We start from the raw sequence: 15,207 nt of genomic DNA on the forward strand, positions 1-15,207 counted from the left end.
AATATGCTGTACAAAAGGTATGTACAGCATCAAAAAAATAATAAGAGCCTTAATCGTATTGTAATGTGGAGGGGGGCAGTGGAATAAGAAAAACTAGTTTTTAGGGTGAACCTCCCCTTTAAATCGAGCTGCCTCCTCCTAAAATAAAGCATCAGCATGAAAACTGAATAATAATTGCACAATGTCGCACTACAAAAACGCACTGGTCCACAATAGAATACATGCATTCCCATTTTGACATGCAAAAAGTAGCGTCAGCACAACATTCTTAAATTGTGCGGCACCAAACAGCATGCTACCACGCTTACCAGGAGGTCCGCCTCCCCGCCTGAGCAGACACGCCCCCCCGCCCGGGTCAAGCTGAGCTAAGCCGGCTGCCTGAGCCGAGCGGACCCGCCCCTGCCCGAGTCAAGCCGAGCTGGGTCGGCCCGCCTCCCCACCTGAGCCGAGGGAACACGTTCCCCTGCCTGAGCCGAGCCGAGCTGTGCAAACTCACCTTCCCGCCCGAGCCGAGCAGACCCTCCCCGCCTGGAGCCAAGCCTTCCTGCCTGGACCCGCCACAGTCAAGCCGAGCTAAACCAGCTGTCATGGAAGCATGAATCAGACGTACAAAACAGATAAATGAATAAGAGGATCTTTATTGGAAACCAAACAGCAAGGTCAAAATCCACGCTGACGATCGTAATCACCAGAAGAGTCGTCCAACAGTGCTCGATAACCAGGGATGAGAGTCAGCCAAGTCGGAGTCTGTAGCCAGAGACGGGGTGAAACGAAGCCGGGGATCAGGAACCAGAAGGAGCGTCCGTAGCCGGGTCGGTAACCAGGAACAAGCAGCACGATCATAGAAGAGGTAACAGACGAGAGGCCCAAGCGAGGAAATGCTGCAGCTGCCGTTATATATATATGCAGAGCAGCCAGCTCCTCCCAGTGGGAAGGAGGAGCCGCAGAGTGAGGCAGGTTTACAAGAACCCCATGGAGCAAGATGGCCGCCAGCACATGTCAGTGATGAGAAGCCTGCAAAGAGGTCATGAGGCCATGACACCAGCCCGCCTCCCTGCCTGAGCCAAGCGGACCTGCCTCTGCCCGAGACAAGCAACCTGCCATGCTAGTACACTCGCCCTCAACCTTTTTCCACTCGCCAAATGCGAGCAGGCGAGTGGAAATTTTGAGGGCTGATGTAAGGATCCCAGGGTAATGAAGACTTTGTGGAGGAGCATCTCTGTGGTTGAGTCATTGCCATAGAAACATTTGTAAAGGGGAGGAGTTATTAAAATGACCACACCCATGTGGGGGCGCCAGAAATATTTCTGCACCCAGGCGCCTGTGACCCTAGGATCCGGCCCTGAATCACCTCGAGGTAGAGGTGGCCGCAGTCACAATGAGAATAACTATTATTCATACCAACACCAATCAGAGAGAACACCAATACCAACACCCCTTAGGGAAGAGCGAGGGTCATACCAGTCCCAATATAGGAGTATGGACAGAGATGAAAATCATCAGATCTCCATATAGCTATAATCAAAGTCACCCGGGGGCCGTCCCACTCGGGGGGTGTTCACAAAGAGCAAAATGGGTACAACAGAAACCCCGACGTGTGCCAGGCTGCACCGCGCCCGTATTCGATGGCCACCTGGTATGCCCATTACGCACAGAAAATTACTTACAACCCCCAAACATTATACATAAAAATATATATAAATGTATTATATACATATAGGTAGATTCACAGAGAAAGGCCTAAACTTGCGGTGGCGTAGCTTAGCGTGTTTAGGCTACGCCGCCGTAAGTTAGCTAGGCAAGTACATGATTCTCAATGTACTTGCCTGCTAATATATGGCGGCGTAGCCTAAAGCGGGCGGGCGTAAGGGCGTCAAATTCAAATGTGTTGGAGGGGGGCGTGTTTTATGGTAATGAGGCTTGACCTCACGTTTTTTACGTTTTTCTTTTAATGCGCATGCGCCAGGCGCCAACATTTCCCAGTGTGCATTGCGGCTAAGTACGCCGCACGGGCCTATTGATTTCAACGTGGACGTAAACGACGTAAATCCTGATTCGCGGACGACTTACGCAAACGACGTAAAAAATTCGAATCTCGCGGCGGGAACGCCGGCCATACTTTAACATTGTTATTCCACCTAATAGATGGAATAACTTTAGGCCTGCTAATGCCTAGCGGAAACGGCGTAAAACTACTGCGGCGGCCGGGCGTACGTTCGTGAATCGGCGTATCAGCTCATTTACATATTCTACGCCGACCGCAATGGAAGCGCCACCTAGCGGCCATCCGAAATATTGCAACCTAAGATAGGACGGCGCAAGCCGGCCTATCTTAGATATGTTTAAGCGTATCTCTGTTTGAGAATACACTTAAACATAAGTCGGCGTAGATTCTGAGTTAGGTCGGCTTATCTACTGAGAGCAATTACGCCGGCGTATCCATAGATACGCCGCGTAATTGCTAAGTTGCGATGGCGTATCTACTTTCTGTATTCAGAAAGCTAGATACGCCGACTTTAGCCTAAGATACGACTGGCATAAGTCTCTTACGCCGTCGTATCTTAGGGTGCATTCTGACGCTGGCCGCTAGGTGGCGCTTCCGTAGTTGTCAGCGTACAGTATGCAAATTACATACTTACGCCGATTCACAAACGTACGTGCGCCCGGCGGTAGTTTTTCTACGTCGTTTGCGTACGTCGTTTTCGTCGTAAGGCTGCTCCTGCTATTAGGAGGCGCAGCCAATGTTAAGTATGGACGTCGTTCCCGCGTCGCGATTTGAAAATTTTACGTTGTTTGCGTAAGTCGTCCGTGAATGCCGCTGGACGCCATTTACGTTCACGTCGAAACCAATGACGTCCTTGCGACGTCATTTACCGCAATGCACGTCGGGAAATTTTAGGGACGGCGCCTAACGCGCCTAATTTAAATGATCCACGCCCCCTACGGGATCATATGAATTACGCGCGCTTACGCCGGCCCCTTTTAAGCTACGCCGCTGCAACTTTACAGGCAAGTGCTTTGTGAATCATGCACTTGCCCGAAAAACTTGCGGCGGCGTAACGTAAATGTCATACGTTACGCCGCCGCAGTTTTGCGCTCCCCTACCTGAATCCACCCCATTGTTTATAAACATTGATCAGACAGGAGATGGAGAGATACAAAGTAACATCAGTTTTAAATGTTGATCTACTCGACTTCGTTCATCTACAAATGTAAAGCATTCCTCTTCCCTCTGTGTGTGAGGTTGGGATTTGAACCGACAAGTTTAGTGCTGCCAGGGCGGAAGTGCTAACCACTGAACCACTGTGCTGCAAGTGTGTCTTGCTTTAAACCATTTATTAACCCTTTAGTTATCCTAATAATGCTTCCTTCCTCTCTTCTTCTTTTTTCTTACTTTTTTTTTTGTCTTTTTACATTTCTTTTTAGTAACTGTATTTATTGGCATCATTTTTTGCATTTTAGTGTAAATAAGAGATGTGATGTCTTTTTGACCCCCAGATCTCATAATTAGGAGGACCTGTCACGCTTTTTTTGTTTACATTCCCTGTAATAGAAATAAAAGTGACCCAAAAAACAGTGTCAAAATAAAGAAAATAAAGTAAAATAAATAAGAAAAAAAATAATAGTTTTTAAAGCGCCCCGTCCGACGATCTCGCGCGCAGAAGCGAACGCATACGTGGGGCGGTGCCCGCATATGAAAACGGTGTTCAAACCACACATGTGAGATATCGCCGCGATCGCTAGAGCGAGAGCAGTGGGGTAGATTCAGGAAAGAATTACGCCGCTGCGCCGGCGTATCTACTTTCTGTATTCAGAAAGCTAGATACGCCGACATTAGCCTAAGATACGACTGGCATAAGTCTCTTACGCCGTCGTATCTTAGGGTGCATTCTCACGCTGGCCGCTAGGTGGCGCTTCCGTAGTTGTCAGCGTAGAGTATGCAAATGACATACTTACGCCGATTCACGAACGTACGTGCGCCCGGCGGTAGTTTTTTACGTCGTTTGCGTAAGTCGTTTTCGTCGTAACGTTGCTCCTGCTATTAGGAGGCGCACTCAATGTTAAGTATGGACGTCGTTCCCGCGTCGCGTTTTGAAAATTTTACGTTGTTTGCATAAGTCGTCCGTGAATGCCGCTTGCCACCATTTACGTTCACGTCGAAACCAATGACGTCCTTGCGACGTCATTTACCGCAATGCACATCGGAAATTTTAGGGATGGCGCATGCGCAGTACGTTTGGCGCGGGAACGCGCCTAATTTAAATGATCCACGCCCCCTACCGGATCATTTGAATTACGCGCGTTTACGCCGGCCCCTTTTACACTACGCCGCCGCAACTTACGGAGCAAGTGCTTTCTGAATACAGCACTTGCTCCTGTAAGTTGCGGAGGCGTAGCGTAAATACATTACGCTGCGCCGCCGTAACTTTAGGCGGAGATACCTGAATCTACCCCAGTAATTCTATCCCTAGACCTCCTCTGTAACTCAAAAAATGCAACCTATAGAATTTTTTAAACATCACCTACGGAGATTATTAACGGTAAAAGTTTGTCGCCATTCCATGAGCGGTCGCAATTTTGAAGCGTGACATGTTGGGTATCAATTTACTCGGCGTAACATTATCTTTCACAATCTAAAAAAAATAAATAGGGCTAACTTTACTGTTGTCTTATTTGTTAATTTAAAAAAATGTTATTTTTTTCCCAAAAAAAGGGTGCTTTTAAGACCGCAGCGCAAATACGGTGTAACAAAAAGTATTGCAACGACCGCCATTTTATTCTCTAGGGTGTTAGAAAAAAATATATATAATGTTTGGCGGTTCTAAATAATTTTCTCGCAAAAGAAAAAATATTTTTTAACTTGTAAACACAAAATCTCAGAAAGAGGCTCGGTCCTTAAGTGGTTAAAGGTAAAGGAGAGATTTGGGGTCTTTTTGACCCCCAGATCTCATATATAAGAGGACCTGTCATGCTTTTTTCTATCACAAGGGATGGTTTTCATTCCTTGTAATAGGAATAAAAGTGATAAAAAATAAAGGTAAAGTATAAAAGTAAAAAGTAAAATAAAACAAATAAATAAATAAAAAAATAAAAATAATTTAAAGCACCCCACCCCTCTGTGCTTTTGCGCAGAAACGAACGCATACGTAAGTTGCACCCCGCATGTGTAAACAGTGTTCAAACCACACTGGATATGAATTCTGCTAAATGTGATGCAAATCGGTATCTACATGGGCATTCTAATTTTCTGGCCTTAAAAACGTTCACTAGAAGTGAAGCAATCAAATCATGGTGTGTCTTTATATAGCTGTTGTAAATCTTTCTTTCATTTCTCTGTACAGGATTAGGAGATGCAGACGGTTGTCACTCAGCCTGGGGTTGTCACCACGCAGACAGTGACTGTCAGCCAGGGGCCACGATGGAGCACCGATATGTGTGACTGCTGCGATGACTGCGGCATCTGTACGTAAATTATCACCCTTCAGAAGGCTTCACTCACTTTACAAAGTATCTAAAGATTCCACTAGAGGGCGCCTGGCACCGAAATCCTGTATATTGGGTGCCCTCTAGTGGTCTCTCCATAGGAATATACCAAAGTCTCACTTAGACTTCTTTCACACTAAAGCAGTTTTCAGGCGTTTTAGAAATGGCGCCTGTAAACTGCCTCCCATGCCGCCTTGAATGTGAACACCTGAGTGCTTTCACACTGGGGAGATGCACTTACGGGGCTTTAGAAAAAAAGTCCTGTGAGCAGCATCTTTGGGGCGGTCTGGGAGCACCGTGTGCCTCGCTCCCAAAACGTCCCTGCCTATTGCAATGAAAAGTAGACATTTGTTTCCTTCGTACCTCTGATCTCCCTCCCCCCCCGTACCTCTGATCTCTCTCTCCCCCCGTACCTCTGACCTCTCTCTCTGCCCCCTCTGTACCTCTGATCTCTCTCTCCCCCGTACCTCTGATCTCTCTCTCCCCCCGTACCTCTGATCTCTCTCTCCCCCCGTACCTCTGACCTCTCTCTCTGCCCCCTCTGTACCTCTGATCTCTCTCTCCCCCGTACCTCTGATCTCTCTCTCCCCCCGTACCTCTGATCTCTCTCTCTCCCCCGTACCTCTAATCTCTCTCTCACGCCTCTGTACCTCTGATCTCTCTCTCTCCCCCCTCCGTACCTCTGATCTCTCTCTCTCTCCCTCCATACCTCTGATCTCACTCTCTCTCCCTCCGTACCTCTTATCTCTCCCCGTAACTCTGATCTCTCTCTCCCCCTCTGTACCTATGATCTCTCTCTCCCCCTCTGTACCTCTGATTTCTCTCTCTCTCCCCTCCGTACCTCTGACCTCTCTCTCTGCCCCCTCTGTACCTCTGATCTCTCTCTCCCCTCCGTACCTCTGACCTCTCTCTCTCCCCCCTCTGTACCTCTGATCTCTCTCTCTCCCCCCTCTGTACCTCTGATCTCTCTCCCCTCTGTACCTCTGATCTCTATCTCTCCCCCTCTGTACCCCTGATCTCTCTCCCCTCTGTACCTCTGATCTCTATCTCTCCCCCTCTGTACCCCTGATCTCTCTCCCCTCTGTACCTCTGATCTCTCTCTCTCCCTCCGTACCTCTGATCTCTCCCCGTACCTCTGATCTCTCTCTCTCTCTCCCACCTCTGTACCTCTAAACTCTCTCTCTCCCCCCTGTACCTCTGATCTCTCTCCCGCCCTTCGTACCTCTGACCTCTCTCTCTCCCCCCTCTGTACCTCTGATCTCTCTCTCTCCCCTCTGTACCTCTAATTGTTCTCTCTCCCCCTCTGATCTCTTTCTCTCCCCTCTGTACCTCTGATCTCTCTCTCTCCCCCCCTGTACCTCTGATCTCTCTCTCTCCCCCCTGTACCAAATATCTCTCTCTCCCCCTCTGTACCCCTGATCTCTCTCCCCGTATCTCTGATCTCTCTCTCTCTCTCTCCTCCTATACCTCTGATATCTCTCTCTCTCTCTCTTACCGTACTTCTGATCTCTCTTTCTCTCTCTCCCCCCCTCCGTACCTCTATATTGGATTACCTTGTAACTGTACTATCTCTCATTATTTGTAAGTGTTTTTCCAGCTGTGGGTGCTATATAAACCCTGTATAATGATAATAATAACTCCCCCCCCCCCCCACGGTCTCTCTTGGCAGGTTGCTGTGCTCTCTGGTGCTTCCCCTGCATGCAATGTAACACAGTCAGTGAATTTGGAGAGTGTTTCTGTCTGCCATTGTTGGATCCGATGTTCATGGGATACGTTGGCTGTAGTGGGCTCTGTCCTCCTATGACGATTGCCATGAGAGCCGCTGTCCGGGAGAGACACAAGATTCATGTAAGTCCAATGCAGGCTGAGGAAATATCTCTGAGTCTAGACCTTACTCTGATACAAGTCTGTTGGCCCATCCCATGATCTGGGTCACTGCCGCCATATTGAAGGGTGGTCACCAGGTTTCCGTAGCCAACAAATGTGGCGCCCTAGTTGCTCAGGGATGTGTGTTTTAGGAGTCATTTTGATGTCATTAAGGTATAGGGAGCAGGGCTGGACTGGGACAAAAATGTGGCCCTGGACTTCATCCAGACTGGCCCACTTTGACATGTCTCTCCTATGGCGGCCGGTCAACTCCCGCACCCCCCCGGCCACCAAGGCCCCTCTCTCCCTTCACTAGCCACTAGCCGTTTTACTTTATTAGAGTAGAACGGCTGGTGCTGGTACTCTTATAGGCAGTACCAGTGGGGAAGCTAGACATTATTTCACCCGGGGGAAAGAATCAGTTCGGTGTCCCCCCTTATGGGACAAGATTAGGCAGAAGTGAGAAACTCCCAGGACATAGCTGTTGAGTCAGCTGTCTGTCCCCTCCCCCATGCTCCTCTGTCGTCCCCCTGCTTCTTTGTTCCCCCCAGGTGAGCGCTGCAGGGAGGGAGAGGAGGTGAGCGCTGCGGGAAGGGAGAGACAGAGGAGCGGAGGGTGGCAGCGGTCCCCTGTCACTGAAGCCGGCCCACTGAGCCATCGGCCCACCGGGAAACTCCCTGTAGTCCCAATGGCCAGTCCATCCCTGGTAGGGAGTCACTATTAGTGATGAGCTGAATGTACCTGGGTTCCGTTCTAGCAAAGTCCAGCAAACGTTATAGAGGTTCGGATGCTGAATCTGAACACCAGTCAGTAAGTGTGGAATCTTACAAATTAGTAATGGGCATTAGGACAAGGGATTGTCAAACAAAGGCCAAGGGGGGCTGCTTAACCTCTAGCAACGAATCAGTGAGCTGTATTGATGTGCAATAAGCTCTAGCAACCAATCAGTGAGCAGGAGCAGTAAGGATTTGCTGTAACCTCAGGCAACTAATGGGTGAGCAATAATGATCTGCTGTAGCAGGGCTTTTTTTCAGGTGGAACTTGGTGGAACTCAGTTCCCCCACCTCTGGCTCAGACTCCTTGGTGCCTGCTCACCACAATCACTTGTAAACACAGAAGTCTGTTTTTTGTGTATACAAGTGACAGCTCTGCACTCTGTGTGTAACCCTCCTGAGCTCTGCAGTCTGCATGTAATGCAATCCTGGTATTTAACTGCTTAAGGACCGCCTCCTGCACATTTACGTCGGCAGAATGGCACAGCTGGGCACAGGCACGTACAGGTATGTCCTCTGCTAGTGCCCAGCCGTGGGTCGCGGATGCGCGCCCGTGACCCGGCCTGAAGCTCCGTGACCGGGACCCGATCGCCGCTGGAATCCCGCGATCGATCCACGGAGCTGAAGAACGGGGAGAGCTGTGTGTAAACACAGCTTCCCCGTTCTTCACTGTGGCGCCCTTTTATAGGGATACACAATCGATGATGTCACACCTACAGCCACACATAACCCCTTCAGCGCCCCCTTGTGGTTAACTCCCAAACTGCAATTGTCATTTTCACAGTAAACAATGCATTTTAAATGCATTTTTTGCTGTGAAAATGACAATGGTCCCAAAAATGTGTCAAAATTGTCCGTTGTGTCCGCCATAATGTCACAGTCACGAAAAAAAACCGCTGATCGCCGCCATTAGTAGTAAAAAAAACAAAATAATAATAAAAATGCAATAAAACTATCCCCTATTTTGTAAACGCTATAAATTTTACGCAAACCAACCGATAAACGATTATTGCGATTTTTACCAAAAATAGGTAGAAGAATACATATCGGCCTAAACTGAGGGAAAAAAAAATGTTTTTATATATTTTTGGGGATATTTATTATAGCAAAAAGTAAAAAATATTGGATTTTTTTCAAAAATGTCGCTCTATTTTTGTTTATAGCGCAAAAAATAAAAACCGCAGAGGTGGACAAATACCACCAAAAGAAAGCTCTATTTGTGGGGAAAAAAGGACGCCAATTTTGTTTGGGAGCCACGTCGCACGACCACGCAATTGTCAGTTAAAGCAAGGCAGTGCCGAATCGCAAAAACTGGCCAGGTCCTTTACCTGCATTTTGGTCCGGGTCTTAAGTGGTTAATGACCTTTAAGACCCTCTTACTGTTCGTGAAATTTGACTGACCACACCCACTATTTGATGTGATTTGGAGGGTGTGGTTGGGGATGGGTTTGGGGGCATCGTGGTTGCGTTCCAGCACCTATTATTTGAGAAAAAAAGCCCTGGCTATAACCACTAGCAACCAATCAGAGAGTGGCAATGATGTGCAGTAACCTCCAGCAACCAATGGGTGAGCAGTAATGATGTTCATTAACCTCTAGGAACCAATCAGTGAGTGGCAATATTGTGCAGTAACCTCTAGCAACCAATCAGTGAGTGGAAGCAGTAAGGACTTGCAGTAACCTCTAGCAACCAATGGGCACATGTTATTAATGTGCAGTAACCTCTAGCAACCAATCAGTGAGAGGGAGCAGTAAGGATGTGCAGTAACATCTAGCAACCAATCAGTGAGCAGTAATGATGTTCATAACCTCTACCAATCAATGGGTGAGCATTAATTATGTGCAGTAACTGCTAACAATTAATGGGTGAGTGGTAAGGACCCCATCAGCTTCCTCCCTGTACATCCCCATGTACTTTTTTTTTTATTCAGCAATACATTTGTCATTGCCTAAGAGAAGAAAGCAATATATTTGATTTTTAGGAGAAATAAGCCTTTCTTTTGGCTTTCTTGTGAAGCGGTACCCCTGAACAGAACCTGTCAATCGATGATGATCTGGGTTCTCCCCTACTTGTACAGAGGCTGCCAGCACACCATTGCACTGTCCATTATCTAGACCAGTGATGGCGAACCTTGGCAGATGTTTTGGAACTACATTTCCCATGATATCTCATGCACTCTGCAGTGTAGTGGAGCATCATGGGAAATGTAGTTCCAAAACATCTGGGGTGCCGAGGTTCTCCATCACTGGTTTAGAAGAACACTGACACAAGAAGCAGTCTAGGGGAACATCCTTTTATAAATTATTGCTGGAAGTTGAACCAAAGGGGGAGAGGGCGCGGGGGGTATGGAATACTCCAGGCTCCTCAGAGATAGTTCTTCTGCTAAGTATCAGGATACAGTTCCCTTGAAGAGACCAAGGGAAGGCCAGAGGTAAGGACCCCATAGAAGAAGAACTATAGGGCTCAGATGTCCCAATAGTACATGCTCACCAGGATCTTGCAGAACAGTCAATACTCACAAGGCCAGGGAGCAGCTGTGCCCTTTCTCCAGATGCCGCCTTCTATTGAGGTTGTAACCACTTCTTGACAAAACACAAAAGAAGAGAGCGCAAAGTCGCCCTAGTGTAACTCGGCTTTAATATGGAAAAGTTAACCACTTAAGGACCAGAAGGATTTGGATGTGGCACGGATGAGCACTGATGTGGCACGGATGTGGCACAGATGATCAGTGATGTGGCATGGATGTGGCACGGATGATCAGTGATGTGGCACGGATGATCAGTGAGGTGGCATGGATGATCACTGAGGTGGCACAAATGAGCACTAATGTGGCATGGATGATCACTGAGGTGGCACGGATGAGCACTAATGTGGCATGGATGATCACTGAGGTGGCACAGATGAGCACTGATGTGGCACGGATGATCAGTGATGTGGCACGGATGATCAGTGATGTGGCACGGATGATTAGTGATGTGGCACGGATGATCAGTGATGTGGCACAAATGAGCACTCATGTGGCATGGATGAGCCATGAATGAGTCATTGATGGGGATGGATGAGATCAGCGCTGTGGGAACTTCAGATCAAACCCACAGTGCCGCTGCACCGCCTCCCTCCTCTCCTCGCACACTGTACCGATCGGTGTGAGGAGAGGGGAGGAGCTTAACTGGACATACTCCGGTTTATTGCCAAATGAACGTCCATCATTTGACAGAGCGATCAAGTCCCGGGAGCACGATTCTGGGAGAACGTCAGAGTGCTCAGTATGTTGAATTAACCATTTGCGGACCACCCACATATATTTACTGCTCTGTGCCAGATCACATACCTAGAACATGATCTGACACTTCTGGGGCTAGGGTGCGTGCGTGTGCCTCTGGTGACCCACTCCCTATGTAAACAAGACAGATTGTCGTTCTGTCAGAAGGGAAGGCACTGATCCTGTGTTTCTGCTAAGCAGGAACATGGATCTTTGCCTTCCCCTAGTCAGAGCACCTCCCCCACAGTGAGTAAGCACTCCCTAGGCACACAGTTGACCCTTTGACCGCCCCTGATGTTAACCCCTTCCCAGCCAGTGTAGAAAAAAAAATGTGGAGGTAATCAATTACTACCAAAAGAAAGCTCTATTTGTGGGGAAAAAAATGCAAAAATTGTATTTGGGTACAGTGTCGCACGACTGTAATTTCCAGTTAAAGTAACGCAGTGCCGTTTTGCAAAAGATGGGCTAGTCAGTCCTGGAGCTTAAGTGGTTAATAAGCTAGGATGTGGTAAGACAAACACTTTTACTTCTACAGCTACCTCTAAGATTGATTCCACTGATTATTGTATTCCTTGTATGTCCACCAATGTTGTGTATTCACTGCAATGCCCTTGTGGCCTACAGTATGTTGGGAGGACAACAAGGGCTATGAGCATCCACCTCAGTGAACATATTGGTAATGTCTAAGGAGGTTATAAGGCACATTTTATATTCTGCCAATAGTTTTTCGTTTTTATTGATATTTCTATTAGTGCACTGGTATGCAGTCATGTTGGAACAGGAAGGGGTCACCCCCAAACTGTTCTCACAAAGTTGGGAGCATGAAATTGTTCAAAATGTCTTGGTTCCCTTCACTGGAACTCAGGGGCCAAGCCCAACCCCTGAAAGACAACCCACAAAATAATCCACCAAATGCTTTGGACCAGTGCACAAAGCAAGGTCCATAAAGACATGGTTAAGCGAGTTTGAGATGGAGGAACTTGACTGTCCTGACCTCAACCCGATAGAACACCTTAGGGATGAATTAGAGTGGAGACTGCCAGCCAGACCTTCTCATCCTACATTAGTGCCTGACCTCACAAATGCGTTTCTGTTAGAATGGCCATAGACAACACACTCCTGAACCTTGTGGACGGCCTTCCCAGAAGAGTTAAAGCTGTTATAGCTGCAAGGGGCGGGGTCAACTCAGTATTGAACCCTACGGATTAAAACTGGGATGCCATTAATGTTCAAAGTAAGGCAGGTGTCCCAATACTTTTGATAATATAGTGTAGATGAAAGCACAGCTTATAGCGATCACACAAGGACAGTAGTGGTCAACCTCCATGATATACGCAGCCTCATGTGTGGCCCCAAGATTACACAATGGCCACATAGAATGTTCACACCCTCCTTTCCCATATCTGAATTGACGCTTCTTTTTCACCGGTCTCATTTTCAGGGCTCGATCTGTGATGACTGCGTTCGCTCCTGCTGCTGCTACTCCTGCACTTGGTGTCAGATGGCCCGGGAGATCCGACGGAGGGGAAATTACTCCACGGTCACCACCGCACAGACCACCATCCTGAGCAACGTGCCCCTGATGCCCCAGAGTCAAGGCTACTCTCCTCTCACTGAATACTAAGCAATATTCTGAGTTGTAGTAACCCAAGTCAACCAATCAGCGCTCATTTTCCTTCACCAGAAAACTGATTGGTTGTTGGGCTGTTGCGCTTTCTTATTGGATCTTTACACTGCCTTGTAGAATAGTCTCCATGGAGAAATGTGCCGCCAATCTGAATTCATTTATTGATGTGACCAACTGATTTCTAGAGTAGCCCCATAGCTACCTCTCTGCCGATCTAACACTGCCATGATTGCAGCCATATTGAGAGAGTCTTTGAAGCAGAACTCCATGAGAATTTATAAAAATTGCTACCCCCCCCCCCCTGCTATGAGGCTCCCCCATAACTATCTGAGTTAACCGCTTAAGGACAGCCGCACGCAGATATACGTCGACAGAATGGCACGGACAGGCAGATGGGCGTACAGGTACGTCCCCTTTAATTTGCCGCTGTGTGGTCGAGCGTGCACCTCCAGCGGCGCGCTCTTAACCCTGTCGCAAGCTCCATGACCGCCTGCGGGACTCAATGTCCGCCGGTGTCACGCGATCGTGTCCCGAGATTGTGCAAACACAACATCTCCCCGTTCTTCCTAGTGACATGTCACTGATCGAATGCTCCCTCTCATCGGGAGCAGCGAACAGCGACGTGTCACTCGTAGCCACGACCCCTAACAGTTAGAATCACTCCCTAGGACACACTTAACCCCTTCAGCTCCCCATAGTGGTTAACCACTTTACTGCCAGTGCCATTTTTACAGCAATCAGTGCATTTTCACGGAGTAGGTATTGAATAGTGGCAAAACGTTTATCACCCACACCTTTGTTGCAGCCAGGCTGACCATGGCAAGATCGCGGAAAGATGCAAAATCTCCTACCTTCGCAACAGTTATTACTGCTGAATACTAATACAGTGGAACCTCGGTTTACGAGTAACACGGTTAACAAGCATTTTGAAAGACGAGCAACTCTTTAAAAAAAAATTCTGACTCGGTTTGCGAGTGTTGTCTCAATGGAGCCTGCAGTACCGCATATGGCCTGAGGTGGGGGGGGGGCGCCAGAGCCGATCGTAAATACACAGAAAGACCAGAGGACAGCTTGGCTGACCTCGGCAAACCTTGGAAAAGCTTGTGAAAGGAGACTTCCTGAGGTCAGCCGAACTGTCCTTGGGCCTTTCCGGCAGTTTCCGAGTCTCTCCGGCGCCCCCCTGCCTCTGGCCGCATGCGGTATTGCGTGCCAATGCAGAACAAATTATTTTTGTTTTCATTGACTTCAATGGGGAAACTCGCTTTGATATGTGAGTGCTTTGCATTACGAGCATTCTCCTGGAACGGATTATACTCGTAATCCAAGGTTCCAAGGTAATCCAAGGTTCCACTGTACTATAATTTCTCTTTGCTAAGGCTCAATGCAAATAATTGAACTCTCGGAGGCAGTGTGCCCCCTGGCTGCACGATCGTAGATCCATGTCTCTCACATGAAATTATTTTAGGACCTCCGATGGGGTAATAATACTTATTGTGCCCACCTAACCTGATCTTTCTACTTAAGATATATTCCTAGTTGACTCTAGGCACTGCCCAACATATCGGTAATGTACCAAAGGGACCCTCAGGATTTATGGTAATGGAAGGACAACACTTCCTCCCTATTACTCATTGCTCTCTTGTCTATTACTACCATTATGGTTACTATCTTAGTAGTCCATGTTTTTGTTGTCTTATGCCTCACCACCACTCTGTATTTGGTTGCATGTAATACTGATACTACGTATATAGCCTTGTGAGGGTCATCCATCATTTTAGGCAACATAGCAATAGCTTCTTCAAGCACTGGGCCGATGTACAAACCCGAACCACATTATCCTGGATGCTCACTAAATATTCCTGCTCTACATATTGTTAATAATACAATTACTTGCTTTTTTTTACTTTGTTATGTCACCTGTACATCCTTAATAAAAAGAGAAAAAAAAGAAAGAAAATGGAATCGTTCCCAACTCCATCCAAAACTACGAAAGGATTTTCTCTCAACATACACTTCAAGCCTAGCCCCCTATTGTCCCTTTTACGGAACCGAGTCTCGCTGTCCCTGTCTCCTCCTCATTTTTCCCTCTTATAGATCCAAGTACCTCTGTCCCTGTCTCCTCCTCAGTTTTCCCTTTTATGGGACCAAGTCTCGCTGTCCCCGTCTTCTCCTCAGTTGTCCCTCTTATGGAGCCA

The 15,207-nt window shown here is 47.7% G+C and overlaps 1 protein-coding gene across 2 annotated transcripts in view; it reads left to right on the forward strand.

Annotated features, from left to right (window-relative positions):
• LOC120933753 (placenta-specific gene 8 protein-like) overlaps window positions 1-13,627 on the forward strand; it is a 35,887-nt gene extending 22,260 nt beyond the window's left edge. For both annotated transcript variants that reach the window (XM_040347131.1, XM_040347130.1), the window contains exons 2-4: window positions 5,343-5,463; window positions 7,154-7,332; window positions 12,827-13,627. In XM_040347131.1, the coding sequence (XP_040203065.1) occupies window positions 5,352-5,463; window positions 7,154-7,332; window positions 12,827-13,009 (474 nt within the window). In that variant the 5' untranslated portion in view covers window positions 5,343-5,351 and the 3' untranslated portion in view covers window positions 13,010-13,627. The remainder of the gene's footprint in view (window positions 1-5,342; window positions 5,464-7,153; window positions 7,333-12,826) is intronic.
• Window positions 13,628-15,207: the final 1,580 nt, after the last annotated feature.

Source organism: Rana temporaria, chromosome 3 (assembly GCF_905171775.1).
Source record: "Rana temporaria chromosome 3, aRanTem1.1, whole genome shotgun sequence".
Taxonomy (NCBI): domain Eukaryota; kingdom Metazoa; phylum Chordata; class Amphibia; order Anura; family Ranidae; genus Rana; species Rana temporaria.